We start from the raw sequence: 12,141 nt of genomic DNA on the forward strand, positions 1-12,141 counted from the left end.
GGAACAAGGAAGTAGAGAGTGTCATGTGATCACTGAAAATGGCCGCGGTGATGTGGTAAGATCCTTCTTTTTTACCTAAAATGTAAATATTGTTCTTACGCCACAATTTAAACTCTTTGTTCGTATTGTCAAAGTGCGTTGCGTTTCTGTGCCAGTTATTAGGCTATTTTAAATGGAAATAGGACGTCAGGATTTCCTGCACAAGCAAGATCATGTCGTGGGAGTTATTGTGGTTATTCTGTTGTGTTGTGGGATGTGTGGTTTTCTTGTATTCGAATTTATCCGTCAGGCGTTTCTCATTATTGTTGTTGTAGGAAATAAAACCTATAGAAAATTGTTGAAGTCAAATACAAATGTAGACAGACAGACAGACAAATTCACCAAACCCACTATTGCCAACGCATTTTTATATTTTAAAAGTAAGTTTCCATGTGATGTTAGTGATGTGATGGAATGAGGCGATGCTGTCCTTTGCACTCCTTCAGATGTACCCGCATCAGAATGTTTTCATTTAATGTCTTAATAGAGTGGCCCATTTATTTAGTGCCTCTTCTGCATCTCCAAATAGCGGGCAAAAAAAAAACTTCCTGTGTGACATATATTGTTCGATTATATGAGTATAATGTACATATACAGTATGTAGTCATGGTTAATATTTCTAACTTTACTCTCATTCAGGCGTTCCCGGTGGCGCAACTACGATGCTGAGCTGAAGAGTGCCCGTCTGGAGGCAACGTCACTTGAATTTTCGGACTCTCATCCCCTCAAACCTATTTTGGTAAGATGCCTGCTTCTCATCTGGCTGACCAGTTGGATTGAGAGCGGAATCGAGTGTTGAGCAGATGGGCAAACTTTCTTTGCCTCAGCGCCACGTTTGATTTTTAAAATGGACTTAAGAGTAAATCAATAAATTGTCCCCTCTCTGTTAACCCGCCCTTAGGTGACAGACACCAAAGCTCGCCGTGGAACTCGCAAGGGCAGCACCTCCTCCTCTTCGTCCTCCTCTTCTTTAGCGGCGCCGGACCCCCTCAGCTGCATGTTGGATGGAACAGATCCGCTCTCCATGTTTGCAGCTGAGACTCCATCTACGTTGCATGTCCCCTTCGCCGGGGTCAGTTGCACTATTACGCTACCCCACTGATTGCTTCTTTGACAGACACTCAAAACAATATCATGGATTGAATTGATTGTGAATGATGATTGTTTATATGAATGAGGACTAGGGTTGCATTTATTTGCGAATCGTACTCAGCTGAGGTTTTGTGCTTTAAGGATGCGAGGAAGAAGGAGGACGAGCCAGTGGGTGCAGATTTTGAGCCCTGGTCCACGAAGAGAGGCGAAATCCTGGCGAGGTTCACCACCACTGAAAAACTTTCGATCGTGAGTTGTCCTCTGAGCGCTTCGGGGAATAAATTTTATTGTTTCAACCATCTTATTTAATTTTCTGTTTGTTTCTTTTTTAGAATCTATGCATGGGCTCTGAGATGGGTAAGAAAGAGTTTGTATTTTATTGACTGACCACGATGATGATTTATTTATTTTTTCTTTGTGTGCTGTCTGACCTTGCAGGAAATTCCCAGAATCCGGGATCCTCTGCTGTCTCGGAAAAGGTCCGCACTCGTCTGGAGGAACTGGATGATCTAGAAGAGGTAATTGCTTGTATCACAAATTAGTTTATTTCACATGAGTGAAGTAAATTGCATTGATCATCTGAATGGTAGGTATTATCCAATGAGGATCAATATACGTAATAAAGTACACTTAAGTTAAAAATTCCCATAATATCTCCCCTTCTGTGTATTCTTAAATGATGAAAAGCGGCATTTGTGTGTACTTGTGTGCATGCAGGGTTCCCAGAGAGAGCTGCTCAATCTCTCCCAGCAGGAATATGCTCACCGCATCGAAGAGCTGAACCAGTCCCTGAAAGAGGCCTGGGCCTCGGACCAGAAGGTCAAAGCCCTGAAGATTGTAATCCAGGTACATCATAGTTTATGTGTCACTGATGGAAAGTTCAATTGGGATAAAGTTGAAATGAATAGATCCCGAGAATGACTTTGGTTATTCCTGCTGACCTGTGTCCAAGTGCTCCAAGCTTCTCTCCGACACCTCTGTAATCCAATTTTACCCCAGCAAGTTTGTTCTCATCACTGACATACTCGACACATTTGGTATGTAGTGAATCTTTTTATCGTTTGGTTCAATTAATTTGCTCTTTCTGATTGTTTTACTCACCCTACTTATTTTCCCTTTTTTTTTGTAGGCCAGCTTGTGTATGACAGAATTTGGAGCATGTGTACAGACCCAAGACCTTTACCGGGTATGGATTCCACATCCACTGGTTGCTGCTGATTTGCTAACTGATTACTGTGATACATATTGTACCATTGGGTTCAGAATAGGATTTACAAAACTGTGCTTTTTTTATTTTTATTTTTTGTCAGACTCCTTTACGGTCGACGATGTCAACGACACAGCCAAGGAGACGTGCCTCAACTGGTTCTTCAAGATCGCCTCCATTAGAGAACTCTTGCCCAGACTGTATCCCCAAGCCACCACCCCCCCACCCAAAAAAAATGTGATTACTGTGATATACTATTAGGGCAGTTCCTTCAGGAATTTTCCTCCTTAATAAAGTCTGTGAGCAGATACGTCGAAGCCTCTATCCTGAAGTGCAGTCGCTTCCTGAACAAATCGTGAGTAGTCTTTGGATCCCGTACGGCCATTTGTGAGCTGCTTCAATTTGATTCAGAGCAATGCCACATGGAGTAACTCTTCCACCCCCTACAGCGGTATTCAGGAGACTCTCCCACGACTGACCGCCATGATCAGAGGGATTGGAGACCCTTTGGTGGCTGTTTACACCCGAGCTTACCTCTGCAGGGTAATTTGACAGCTTTTCCCGATCTTTCCGAACATTCACACAGATGCCATCAGCATCACATACAACGCACTGTTCATTCTGACAGTGCCTTCAGCAAGGATAATATCAACACTCATTGCGCTTTGTCTGCCTAGGTTGGCATGGAGGTCGCCCCCAGCTTGAAAGACAGCCTGAAGCGCAACTTCTTCGACCTGCTCGGAACCTTCCGTCAGATCAGCGGGGAGAGCGTTCGCAGCCAGCTGCTCGCGCAGAGGGTGGAGATACCCGAGTACCTGACTCTCTATTCGCCCGCGATCAACTGGATCCTGCAGTGTAGTGCTTACAGAGCACCAGAGGTGTGGACTGAGACTCGGCGAGTTGAAAAGAAATATGTGGATCTTTACTTTGCAGTGGCTTACAAATGCACTGCCTTGTATTTTAGAGCCGTTTTGTAATATGTTGATTTTATCTCGCTAAAGGAGTGGAGCAAAATTAGTACACGCTCATTGGCTTCATCGGCTCATTCTATTGTCGCTTTCAAGGTAATTATTTTAAACCTGTGCGTTTCCATTCTAGACTCTTCTAACAGAAATGATGGAGAGGTGTAAGAAGCTGGGTAACAAGTGCGTATTATGGACAATCTGCATGGTCTGGTTTGTTACATGCTTGTCTGATTATGAAGATGAATCGAATGCCCCACAGTGCCCTGCTGTTGAATTCAGTCATGAGGGCATTTAGGCCCGAGTTTGTCGCCACCAGAGCCATGGATTTTATCGGTATGATCAAAGACTGCGACGAGGCCGGGTTCCCCAAGGTGAGCATGAAAACATAAAATGACCCCTTTTTATGGAGAATATCGCAAAAGAGATGTCTTATCTTGTCATCTCCTCTTTAGCATTTGTTATTCGGATCACTGGGTCGCTGTCTGGCTTGCGCCGACCCTCCAGAATCAGAGAGGCTGACCATCCTCAACGAAGCCTGGAAGGTCATCACCAAAGTCCGCAATCCTCGGGTAACGTGATGCTGCGTTCTCACGCGTGCTGAAACCCATGATGATAAATAGCAAGTTTGACAGATTCTTTTTTTTTTTTTCTGACACACAGGATTATGTCAACTGTGCTGAAATCTGGGTGGAATTCACCTGCCGAAATTTCACAGTAAGCCAATGGGTCCCGTTCTGAAGAAAAATAACTCTCGAAAAAACGTTTCTATTTGTGTTTACTCTTAAGAAACGGGAGGTGAACACCGTTCTAGCAGACATCATCAAACACATGACGCCCGACCGGGCTTTTGAGGATGCCTACGCTCAAGTTCGTACTCTTCAACAGCTCACCTTCCTCTTATCACTTGCTCTCCAGTGACTCCATCTTTGATTCTGCACTTAGCTACAGTCCGTGATCAGGAAGATCCTCGCCCACTTCCACGACTTCTCAGTCCTTTTCTCCATGGTGAGTTCAGCAGCAGCAAGGCACAGAGTGTTAATTCAATGCTTATTAGTGTGATTTGGTTCGCAGCGGAGCAGCACACTGAATATTTTCGTTTAGCGACATACGAGGGTTCAAAATCGTACTCGAGAACAACATTGTAAACATGAACAGCAAGCAAGGAATTAGTTTGAACTTGGGGCTGAACATCTCGATATGCAACAGTGTCATCACGTTCGATATTTGTTCTCCAGGAACGTTTCTTGCCATTTCTGGACATGTTCCAGAAGGACGGTGTCAGGGTGGAAGTGTGCAGGTCCATCATGGATGTCTTCATCAAGTAAGAGCTCTCTCGGGTATGCAAAGTGTAGTTGGTGGGCGTCCAAGTAGGTTTCATGCATTTGCTGTCTGGTTCACTCGCAGACACCAGCTGGAGCCAACCAGAGACCCCGTCATCCTCAACGCCGTGATGCACATCTGCAAGAGCATGCATGACTCCGTCAAGTGAGGCAAAACATATCACCGATTGTTTCGTATATTCGGGGAGTGATTCAGATTGTGTCTGTGGCATTCTGCAGCGCTCTCACACTGGAGGATGAAAAAAGATCTTTGTCCGTGCTGATCATTGGCTTCATGCGTGTGGTGAGCTATACTTGTGTCTAATTCCTTACTTTTGCCAAGGTTCGTGTTTCATTGGTAATTATTTGTGTGCAACCTCACGTTTACAGTTATGTCAACCTGACTTGTTACAATGGGTAGATTTTCGTTGAAGGATTTTTCCATTTATTTCTTGAGGGTATCTTGAAATTATTGCCCCCCGCTCTGTGATTTCACAAGTGTTCAAGACTTTTTGGAGGTCACTGTTTTGTCTCTCCTTCCTGGTGTCCAGGTTTCCTTCGGTCGTGACTTTGAGCAGCAATTGAGTTTCTGCGTGGAGGCCAGAGCCACATTCTGTAACCTGGAGCCAGTACTGGTGCACCTCATTCACGTCCGTATGAATCTGAGTTGATTTTTTTTTTCACGATTTGCAGCTGTTTCTGTGTACAGTATGTGTGTCAAAACACACACACACATAGCCATTCATTTGTATTGTCATATTCAGACGGTGAATCAGTTGGCGATGGAGACCAGGAGGGTGATGAGAGGCAATCATTCCCGCAAAACAGCAGCATTTGTCCGGGTGAGTTTGCTTGACATCCTATGTGTTTTTGTCCCTGAAAGACCAGTGGTAGCCCATTCATGCCAGCTGATGGATTGTTTCCTCTTCCCCGTCGTCCAGGCGTGTGCTGCCTACAGTTTCATCACCATCCCGTCCCTGGGCAGCATCTTTAGTCGTCTTCACCTTTATCTGCTGTCTGGTCAGGTTGCGTTGGGCAACCAGTGTTTATCGCAGGGTGAGCAGCGTCCCTTATTCTAGAAAGTCAACATTTGTGTTACACACTGAAGCTCAATCATAGTTTAGTGTGTGTTCTTATTCTCCCGTAAAATCTTACTTCGAGTTACATTGCTGACTTTCCACTTCGGTCTTGGCCTGCAGCGGACGCTTTCTTAAAGGCAGCAGTCGGTATTCTTCCGGAGGTTCCGCGCTCCATCAGCGTGGAAGGGAAGCTTCGCTCTTCAGAGAGTTTCCTGCTCGACTTCATCAACAACTTCCTGGCTACGCTTCTAGTTGTCCCGGTAATAACACCTTTTAAAGAATGCATTTTTCTTGCACCACACTGTAAAATATTCATAGGTTAACACTGTTGGCAGTGCAGCTTTGCTTACCTTTTGGCATTGGCTTGGTACAGTGTAAAATGTTGTTTGTTAATTTCATCGCAATGGTGTCAATTCAATGAGTTCATTTTATAGACTGGAATTTAATTTCTTCCAAATTCTCATGCTTATAGGATCACCCAGAGTATGGTGTGCTCTACTTAGTCCGCGGCGTGCTCAACATGGTGCAGGATTACACTTGGGAGGACAACAGTGATGCCAAAGTGCGCGTGTACGTCTGTGCCATCCCCCTGCTGGCTGCCATGAGCCAGGAAACGTACCTGTACACGATTCCAAAAAGTAAACACAGACACACACACACCATTCAACCAACTCGTTACAGCTTCATCTTTGAATCATCGCAAACTTCTAAGCGCGGTTGTTATTTTCCCTCAACATTTCAGTGGACTCCAATGAGACTCTTTACGGGGGGGACCCAAAGTTCCTGTCGGAAATTAACAAGATGTGCGAGACCCTGATCGGACAGATCCTCGACCACCTGAAGTCTCTCGGTCGAGAGGAGGTGAGACCAAGCGCAAACTGTGTTATGAGCTTCTCCCGACATGCAAGGACAGGGCTTGTCATGTTTTAGAAAAGGATTGCCCCGAAAGTTTTCTGTTTTTTGGGTAGCAGCAGAGCACACGCCGCCAAGGCACTCTAGCCTTCTCTCTCTTCTGCGTCCTGCTCGCCCACGGAGACCTGAGGAACAACAAGCTGAGCCAGCTGGCCGTCAACCTGTGGAACCTCAGCCACAAACACGGATACTGTGAGACACGCATTTCCGTGAGTTGCGCACACAAAACAGGTTACATTTTTAGATTCAATTTCAAAAGGTAAACGCCAAACTTCTCTCCGCATAACCCGCTGGACAGTCTAAAGCTCAGTACACGCATTAAGATTTGTAATCATTTTTGAAAAGAAATATGATAACCACTTGCTGAAGTCGCTTCCCAATGTCTTCAAAACATAATAAACAATCAATCCACACAATATCTACAATTCAAATGATGGATATGCCCACTCCAATTCTATGTCTAGGTTCGGACGCTGGAGTACATGAAACATCAGGCAAAGCAGGCCGACATGTCTCACCTGTCAGATATGATCCAGAGGCTCGCGCTGCAGTCCCGGACTTGAGCGCCAGCATCAACAAGTATTTGTGTAAAAAAAAATATGACCCACTACTTGATGGAAAGCACTAAGAAATGCCTTAATGAAATGTAAGATGGACGGTTGGTTAGTTTTGATGCAAATTATGATCATACTTGTTTACAGCTTTCCATTTTCGAGAGTGTTTGTCCTTGACAAGGTCTTGGGATGAGCTGGAGCCCATGCCGCCTGACTTTGGACAAGAAATGAGGTATAGCTTGCACTGGTCACCAGCCAATTGCAGGATTGTGACAATTTTTCAAGCATTAACAAGTGTTGCTAACCAAGTGGGCCCTCAGAGCTGTTGGTCAATCCTGTCAGCAGCATTTAAAATGTAACACATGCAAGAGTAGCCACCAGCTGTGTTGACTCGCGTAGCACCAGGCTGGTTGTATTATCACACAGTGCCATTTATATAACTAATATATTTATCATAACCCTCCATTTTATTTATGGCACTGATCATTTCTGAGCTTATCCTTATGAAGAGAACCATGTAGTTGCTGAATTTGTCTCGTAACATCAATCCTGATTTTCATTCTGCTACAATAAAGAAAATGGACAGGACAACATTTGTTTCACGTCAGTCTCAATCCTCTCAATGTTAGTTTATTGAATCAGTTAGTGTATGGTGGAAAAGGCAAATGCCCCTCTTGTGTTTTCAAAGGAGAAAAAAAAATCAAACAGCAGTGACTTATGTCAGGTTTGCAAAAAACAAAAAAAGCACGTTTTGACATGTTTCAAACTCATGAAAATGTTTAACACAATTGTCTTTATGATAAGACGGTAGCTCTGTGACAACCAACAACTCTCAGAAGTCTCTTAGGAAACTGTGTTCATTTTTATTTTGCCTCCAATGCAAAACTGACCACTGCAGGGGAGGGGGGTAGGGGTAACGATGCTCTTTCCTACCACCCCACACAATATTTTCAAGCAATTCTAGATTCGGTAGCCGTGGTGGAACTTTTAATGAGCACTAATATGTATACAAAAATTGTGTACAAGTGCCCAATTAAACAAAAAAAATGTTAACCCTAACCCTAAGTTGTGATCCATGTCTGACATGAATAATAAAGGGGGAAAAAGCAATTCCCCAACAGAAAATATCTCACCCCGCCCCCCTTCCCGGCTGCCGCGTTTCTCTCAAAGTGTCGGAAAAAAATTGAGCAACGTTTCAAGACAACTAATTCCTCCTGCAGATTGGAAACCAGCAGCCCAAAAGCAACGGAGATCGGAGGCACACAATGTTAAAGCTTTGCCTTCGGCTGATGGACAAACGCTCAGATGAGAAAATGAGAAGTGCTCTTGACTACAATAACTACTCAAGACATCTGAATTAAGGGTGGGGAAAATATGCTGATAACGGGAATAGATTGGCACCTCACGGTGACAATGTAAGAAAGCAACACTGGAGGGAGGGAACGTCATGTCAACAATGCTTTCGTAGAATGCCTCGAAACCAAAACTCAGAACACAGCCCAAAGTAATGATTAACTAAAATATTTTACTGCAGCTGGATGCAGTCCAGTACATTTTAGGACTGGATGGCTGAAATTATTCAAGGGTAGGAAGTAGGGATGGGTACCGAAAATGGCTTATTTGTTTTAAAAGTTATGTTGTTGTTTTCTTATTTGTCAAAGTTTATACAGTGACAATTGGAACATTTGAGATTTTATTCTGAAATAAATTAACACCTATCACCATCAAAATTGCGAACGTTGAGTGCCACTATCGAATACTGGTACCGAACCAGTTCAATTGTGAAAGGTACCCATCCCTTGGAGCAAGTATAAGAATTGCTGCCTCGCCTCGCCCACTAATGGTGGAGGTGGCGTGGTCTTCCCCATTCTTGTGTGTGTGCGTGTGTGTGTGTGTATTTCCGAGGATGTGTCCTCTTTTGCTCTTCGCTCCCTCAGTCGTTGGCTCAATCCAGCTCGATGGGGTTGCTGTCCTCCTGGGCCTCCTCGATGCCGTCGTCGTCCTCGCCCGCTCCCATCAGGCTGTTCAGCAAGTTTCCTACAACGGACAGCAATTTCGTGAAGTCATTTTGCAAATACGAGGCACAGTCTTGGGGTCTTCGGCTCACTTACCGAGTAGGCCACCATACGACGGAGATTGTTTGGGGGGAATGCCGAAGAAAAGTTGCCCTATTCTGTCGAGGTACTGGAGATGTCCAGAGAGGAGGCAAAGACACAAGAAACACTATGAGGTAAGGTAAAGCCTCACAGATTTTGTAATTCACCTATTTGCAGATTTTCTGGGGGAATGCACGTTCCGTTATTTGCTACAAAACCTCACTTATTTGCCGACAGCTTCACAAAATGCTACCAAACACATGTGGCGTACTCACCTCATTATACATGGGATCCCTCTTGAGGGAAGGTTGATATTGCTCACATAACACTGTGAAAACTGTTAATTTACCCCTAAATAGACGGAAAAGGAAAATAATGAAGCAATGACATGCCATCTTTTTGAGACAATAGGGTTTTTTTAATATATGCGTTTTCTCACCCATCCACTGCCAGCAGCAAAAACCAAATAAAGTTAAGAAGGGGCTGCACAAATGGAGGACCCCTCTCTATGGACGGATGTTTCTCTGTGTACGTGCTGAACACCACGGAAGCGCTGTTTTTGTTCTTTAGGCAGAGGAACCTGTCAAATGGAAAAGGATGGTCAACAATTTCAATGCGCAGATGACCTTTCAACTACACTACACTGTTTTGTGGACGCATACTTACTGGAGGACTGCCTGGGCCACAAACATGTCGACCTCGCTGCGGAAACCTCGGGAGGACGAATACTCCACCAGCATCTGCGCACAGCCCTCCCCGTCAGAGGAATGCAGGAAGTGGTAACGAGATTCGCTATAGTTTTGCTCTAGAAAAAAATATAAAAGATTTCAGTTGATATTTGTTTTGGAGACATGGCTGGTTGCTTTAGACGAGTTGGATTTTTCCCCCCCCCCCCATTTGAATTCATTATGGCTGATATACCTTTCCACAGGGTGACAGCCAATAGCCGGTGTAGCTTTGGGTTCCCCAATTTGCTGGAACCTCCCGTGGACCATTTCAAGGCTCTGGACACGAAGGCTACTCTTTCAGGAGAGTTTTGATCCATGTGGCTGAACAGCTTGGCCAGGCTTTCTGCTCGCCAAACGCGAGAGCATCAACGACAACCGAAGGTATGGGACAGAATGTCTCCATTTGTTGGGTGAATTCAACACTCACCTAAAATATCCTCTTCCACTTTGCTCTCTGACTTCTCCAGCACCTCAAGCACCAGCATGGACAGATCTGCTGCACTGTTTTGCTGCAGAGGGAAGCACAGCAAACTAAACTGTCATCAGTAAAATGCCACATTTTCATATAATAGTGGCCAAGGCCCACCTACTCAACTGCAGAAAGTACAAAGCACCTACTAGGGTAAGGGCTGCAAACCAAACCTTTTAAAAAGTGACACCAATCAGAAAAAGTCCATCTTGGATTGTATTTACCTGATTATAGCTGAAGAAGAGTAGGGCGCCATTGTACATCAGCTCCCTGGCTTCACTGTGTTTTGCCTGTGACATGTACCTATTGACAGGCAAGAGAGTCACCTGTACAAATGTGTAGGGCACGAACAGTCTGTACAACAAGCTCAAGATTAGCCCATGCCTGTGCTCTCCTTGTGGCCCACAAGAATGGTTGCCAATAATGCACTTTCATAAGGAAAAGGAGCAGGGTGATAGTTGGGAATCTCTTCTTCTCTAAACAATTTGGTGTGAGTTTGGATTTCCAGGAATGACTATAAATCTTGCAATGGCAGTAAAACTGTTTGTTACAATAACGGAGATGGTGGGTACTTGTCTATCGGTTTAGCAGCTGGAATTATGTGCAAACCATCAACAAACTGCAACTGTATTTCAGTTGTGTCTGCATACTGTAGACACAAAATTATTACATGTTCAATGTAAAATGTTGGAGAATGTTATGCAAGGTAACACACTCCAGACGGCTACCTAGCTAGCTACTAGCACATCTGGAGAGTAACCGCAAATTGCTTTATACGCGCTAATGATCTCAACAAATAGCATTTTTAAACTCATAACACATCGTCGTTTATGATATTGCTGTCTCGTGTAGTCAGTCCACATTGAAACTTCCATTGTTTCTTTCTTATACCCGGAGCGACGCTACTAGTAAGCACTTCGCTAGCAGTACATTTTCAGACCGTAGTTAATTGACAGTTCCGTTGTCCAAACAAACGGCCGGACCAACTGGATGGGCGGGACCGTAATGATATTTCCCCAATCAGATTCGGGAATTATACAAGCATGTTTTACAGCAGAGAGATCTGGAACACAGCAGGCCTCGAGGAGTCACCAACTGCAAACTAGAATCTGATAGTGAAATCTTACCTAAAAAATAACGTCCTATACATCTGGTGTGCTTCATAGTAATCCCCCTTTTCTACGCTGGCTCGCAGTTTGCCTTCGACCCTCTGAACGCCGCCGCGGTTTCTGCCACTGGAGCACCTCAGGGACTCCTGCTCTGACATCGTCGTAGCTCCGCAGCGGTGCTGCTGACTTGACTGAGTAGCTCACTGTTGACAGCAGAAACCGGAAGAAGCTTAAGTAAGATTGACCCTTTTCGTTTGCCGTAATATTTACCGGCAAAACAAGAATAATTTTTGTACAATAATCACCGACGATATCACACGAAAACGATGGTATGGCGTAACTATCGTAGTAAAGTGCATTTGATATCCTCATACACATTAGAATCCCCATCTTGAAAAATGTACTTTTGTGTGTTCAATAAACAGACAAACAAGTGTGCAGAAGTCAAAGCAAATCAGCTGAAAGACGGCTTGTTTTGCAAAAAGAATAGTCGTAAATTTCATCATTTGTATTTTAAAGCACCACTGGGCCGTTGTTTGCCGCCCTGACACTCACTTCAGTACCTGCAATAC

General features: G+C 44.3%; 2 protein-coding genes across 5 annotated transcripts; one reads left to right on the forward strand and one right to left on the reverse strand.

Moving 5' to 3' along the window:
* Positions 1–14: 14 nt before the first annotated feature.
* On the forward strand, positions 15–10,766 carry vps35l (VPS35 endosomal protein sorting factor like). Of its 4 annotated transcripts, none has more exons than XM_086099391.1 (34): positions 15–55; positions 679–778; positions 941–1,111; positions 1,273–1,380; positions 1,464–1,488; positions 1,570–1,649; positions 1,849–1,977; positions 2,084–2,168; positions 2,261–2,317; positions 2,442–2,538; positions 2,646–2,693; positions 2,788–2,881; positions 3,016–3,216; positions 3,437–3,483; positions 3,563–3,674; positions 3,756–3,872; positions 3,964–4,017; positions 4,090–4,170; positions 4,246–4,308; positions 4,539–4,624; positions 4,708–4,788; positions 4,863–4,926; positions 5,174–5,272; positions 5,387–5,464; positions 5,564–5,678; positions 5,822–5,961; positions 6,174–6,339; positions 6,444–6,562; positions 6,670–6,822; positions 7,078–7,200; positions 7,315–9,397; positions 9,834–10,042; positions 10,195–10,372; positions 10,459–10,766. In XM_086099391.1, the coding sequence occupies exons 1-30, from the start codon at positions 39–41 to the stop codon at positions 7,174–7,176; spliced, it is 2,886 nt and encodes a 961-aa protein (XP_085955517.1). In that variant the 5' UTR covers positions 15–38; the 3' UTR covers positions 7,177–7,200; positions 7,315–9,397; positions 9,834–10,042; positions 10,195–10,372; positions 10,459–10,766. The 4 variants fall into 4 exon arrangements, with proteins under 4 accessions (XP_085955517.1, XP_085955518.1, XP_085955516.1 ...); XM_086099392.1 differs by having other exon boundaries at positions 7,078–7,192; XM_086099390.1 differs by having other exon boundaries at positions 7,078–9,397.
* Positions 7,761–11,784, reverse strand: get4 (guided entry of tail-anchored proteins factor 4). The gene is made up of 9 exons (XM_086099398.1): positions 11,588–11,784; positions 10,685–10,763; positions 10,419–10,500; positions 10,185–10,334; positions 9,930–10,068; positions 9,703–9,843; positions 9,539–9,614; positions 9,279–9,351; positions 7,761–9,204 (listed from the first exon to the last, which is right to left on the reverse strand). The coding sequence occupies exons 1-9, from the start codon at positions 11,725–11,727 to the stop codon at positions 9,113–9,115; spliced, it is 972 nt and encodes a 323-aa protein (XP_085955524.1). The 5' UTR covers positions 11,728–11,784; the 3' UTR covers positions 7,761–9,112.
* Positions 11,785–12,141: the final 357 nt, after the last annotated feature.

This window comes from Hippocampus guttulatus, chromosome 19, assembly GCF_054856545.1.
Source record: "Hippocampus guttulatus isolate MCC_2025c chromosome 19, RoL_Hgut_1.0, whole genome shotgun sequence".
Taxonomy (NCBI): domain Eukaryota; kingdom Metazoa; phylum Chordata; class Actinopteri; order Syngnathiformes; family Syngnathidae; genus Hippocampus; species Hippocampus guttulatus.